The 3,676-nt window shown below is 34.7% G+C and overlaps 1 protein-coding gene across 1 annotated transcript; it reads right to left on the bottom strand.

The window, feature by feature from the left end:
* Positions 1 to 1,363: 1,363 nt before the first annotated feature.
* On the bottom strand, positions 1,364 to 2,479 carry LOC135203951 (neuropeptide-like protein 31). Its single transcript, XM_064233884.1, has 2 exons — positions 2,119 to 2,479; positions 1,364 to 1,766 (listed from the first exon to the last, which is right to left on the bottom strand). Exons 1-2 carry the CDS (start codon positions 2,185 to 2,187, stop codon positions 1,524 to 1,526), a joined length of 312 nt encoding a protein of 103 aa, XP_064089954.1. The 5' UTR covers positions 2,188 to 2,479; the 3' UTR covers positions 1,364 to 1,523.
* Between the last annotated feature and the right edge of the window lie 1,197 nt (positions 2,480 to 3,676).

The raw sequence follows: 3,676 nt of genomic DNA, 5'->3' as shown, positions 1-3,676 counted from the left end.
ACTGCTTGCAAGCATATCTATATGACATGCAAATGCTAGAAGTCACTCATCCAGAAGCCTTCCAGAAGTTTTCTGAAGGACTATGTACTGTTTGTCAATCAGAAAGGGCTTTCTGCGGAACACAGACCGATTTAGTCCTGGAACAGACATAATAGATGGGAAAGTCCTCATTAATTTAAAGACATCTCACAGAACCGAGCAATTCGTGACAAATACACTAAGGATTTGACACTATTAACCAAAGTTTCGGAGGCAATGAAAAGCATGGTCCACATAGAGGAACATCTGGAGGCCGTCATAGAAGTTCAAATAAACAAGTCAAGGAGGATGCTGATTTGGTTGAAAAGGTGAAGCACACAGTTTCAACTGCGATGATTAATCCAAGAGCCTATGTTGCCATAGATATTAACTTTTATTGTAGTTATCATTCTGAGGAGCAACAGCAATATAATATATCCTGAGATAAAAGGGGTGATACAATGTCCCTGGAAGCTATTTCAGACACACTAATCAGAAATGGGTGTATTTTTTTCTAGAATATTTTATGTTTTTTTTTTTTTTGCAATGAAACTGGAGATAAAGTTAAGCTCTGTGTCAGTAGCAGTAGTCATACCGAATGAAATTCCATTTATTGAGTGCCTTTTAGTTGAGGTAATATTATATACGTCAATTTTTCTTAATGAGTCTTCAATTACACTAATTGCAACAGAATTCTCCCTATTTTACATTATTTTGTCTGGAAAGTAAAATTCTGAGTTTGAGGTATTACAAGAGCCTATGTTGCCATAGATATTAACTAAGATTGTAGTTATCATTCCAAAGAGCACCAACAATTGTATATCCTGGAAGCTGTTTCAGACATACTAGTCAGAAACATGCATATTTATTTATTCCCTAAATATGCTTTTTTTATGTATTTTTGTAATAAAACTGGAGTACATGTTAGTTTTATAGAATTATCCTTATTCAACTGGCTTAACAGAAGGAAATGTTGTACATTTAAGCTACAAAAATAACACTATAAGGATATAACACTACTGTTTTTCAGAAATGGTGTCTCTTGAACACGTTTGACGCGAGGAGTTACTGCTAGACTCTGCTTCGTTCCATAGATTTTGAAATGAGATTTTTAACAGTATCTTACATTCCCATGCTCCTGGAATGTTATAGATTACAAAAATATAAGATACAAAAGTTTATCTTTCAGGGCCCCATTTTCCAAAATTTTAGAGGCTGGCTTCCTGACTACATGGCCTGGGTCGAAATAAATATACCTAATAATGACAAAAAACTTGGTATCGTTTGTTAAGTCTATCACATCTACGGAGACGGCAGTATTAGGAATCTTAAATAAGAATGTTCATTGGAAAAATATAAAATTTATTATATAAAAGAATAGATTTCACATTTCCTTTAGAAAACTTTCCATATCTAACAAATCGTTTGGTTTATTAACTGAAGGTCGCTGACGCAATGACTGCAATTATCTTCATAAATGATCTTCATCTTAGAGAAGTTCGTTATTAACCGTGGAAACCTCCAAATCCTCCATGGCCACCAAAGCCACCAAAGCCTCCAAAGCCTCCGAAGCCACCGCCGTATCCGCCGTAGCCAAAGCCGTATCCGTGAGGTCTATAGCCGTAACCGCCGAAGCCATAGGGACTACCTCCAAAGAAGTGGCGTCGGCTAGGTTCGGGTGCTGGCAGGGCTCCAGTGACCTCCATCAGGGCAAAAAGGGCCACCAACACCAACAGGGCAACGCTGATCTGCAAAGGGAATCAAGGGATTAGTTTGCAAAACATTCAGGTATTTCTTAACTTTATTTGACTGCCTCGAAGACTACGCTCAATTGAGAACCTGCAGGAAAAGCTGAAATGTGCAATGTTGGTACTTGAAAATTAGATTTCAATTATTAAGTATATATATAGATTTTTAAATACATTCCCAGTTTGTCCTACACATGTATGGATTGATGATTTTTATCAATATTTAAGAGCTATTACACATTCGTGGAAAATTTTTTCAAAGTTAAAATATTGTGAGCAACAATGTTTACTGTCACTGGGTAAAAACATGGAGATTCAATAAGGAAGATGCAGAATTTAACAATAATTTTACCGTCTTCATGGTGAATAAGAGATATGTCGTTTCCTTCTTCGAGTCTGGAAAACTGTTATCGTCGTCCATTGCCTCCTCTTATTTATACGAAAGCAGTCGCTCAGTGAAGAGATGCCAACGACCTCTTTTTCTGGAACTGGATTCAGAAGAAAAATCTTTCATGGAAAGAAAAGAAAAGTGCAAAGCTGACATCACCAGTTGCAATCTGATGCACCTCTTTAATTCCATTAAGAGCTACTTCCTTAATTATCCTCGTCACAATTTTATTGTCTATTTTGGGTCATTGCAACCGATGGTCGTGAAAAATCTTAGTTATGATTACGTCAGTCGGGTAATCCCAATGGTAACCTGCCTTGCAAGATTTGTTAAGCGTTCATACTCCCTCCCTCCACCCCCACCACACCCATACCCCAACATCCCTTCCTTGTCAGCATTGTCCATCATTATCAGTATCTTTCATTCGTTTCACAACAAACCTTCGGTTCAACTGTCCCTCTGCCTTAAATCACCTGAATGGATAGCTGTGTAATTCCACGCACAGTCACACTGACAGACAACACATGTATGAATATATAGATATATATATATATGAGATAGATATTATATTATATAGATAGATATATATATATATAAAGATATTATACACTATTAGAATTATTAGAGAAAGATATATATACGAAATATATATATATCATATAGGATATTATATATATATATACTAGTATATATACTATATATATATATATATATATATATAAATATATATAATATATATGATATATATATATACATATATATATATATATATATATATATATATAGTATCATATATATATACATACTACTAGTGTGTGTGAGCAATAATAATAAAAGAAAAATATGCAATTCTAAAATAGAGAATAAAATGTCACGCCCCTTTTCGGATTTTGAGAGCTATCTGCTAAATAGAATATTACTCTCATCTATCATATTATTTCCCTTTCTTAAATTAGCTCACCATTATTGCTTTCTCCAAAGTGTTAGGAGTTTAGTAGCAGACCATATATTCTATTTCAATCGGGTACTAGGCTTCCTAGTGACAAGCTGATACTTCACACACGCCCACACCACACACACACACACACACACACACACACACACACATATATATATATATATATATATATATATATATATATATATATATATATATATATATATACTATATGCGAATACCACGGGAAATGAAAGTCAGGAATCCAAGCGCTTTCGTCTTTATTCAGACATCGTCAAGTAGCTCCTTGACGATGTCTGAATAAAGACGAAAGCGCTTGGATTCCTGACTTTCATTTCCCGTGGTATTCGCTTATTTATGAAGTCACGTGCATCTACTGTGATTTTTTAAGCTATATATATATATCGTACCACCACTCCTTTTCCTCTAACAAAGTAAACTTCATTCATAATTTAACTGCTGAATCGTGGAAGAACCATCTGTATATAAAACTTTCATAATATGAGTTGCTTCATAATCTTACTAAGATGGCTCATTAGCAACACATTTATCCCTACCTTACCA

The sequence above is a fragment of the Macrobrachium nipponense genome, chromosome 24 (assembly GCF_015104395.2).
Source record: "Macrobrachium nipponense isolate FS-2020 chromosome 24, ASM1510439v2, whole genome shotgun sequence".
In the NCBI taxonomy this organism is placed as follows: domain Eukaryota; kingdom Metazoa; phylum Arthropoda; class Malacostraca; order Decapoda; family Palaemonidae; genus Macrobrachium; species Macrobrachium nipponense.
The sequence above is the reverse complement of the archived record's forward strand: the minus strand, read 5'-3'. Positions and strand labels throughout refer to the sequence as shown.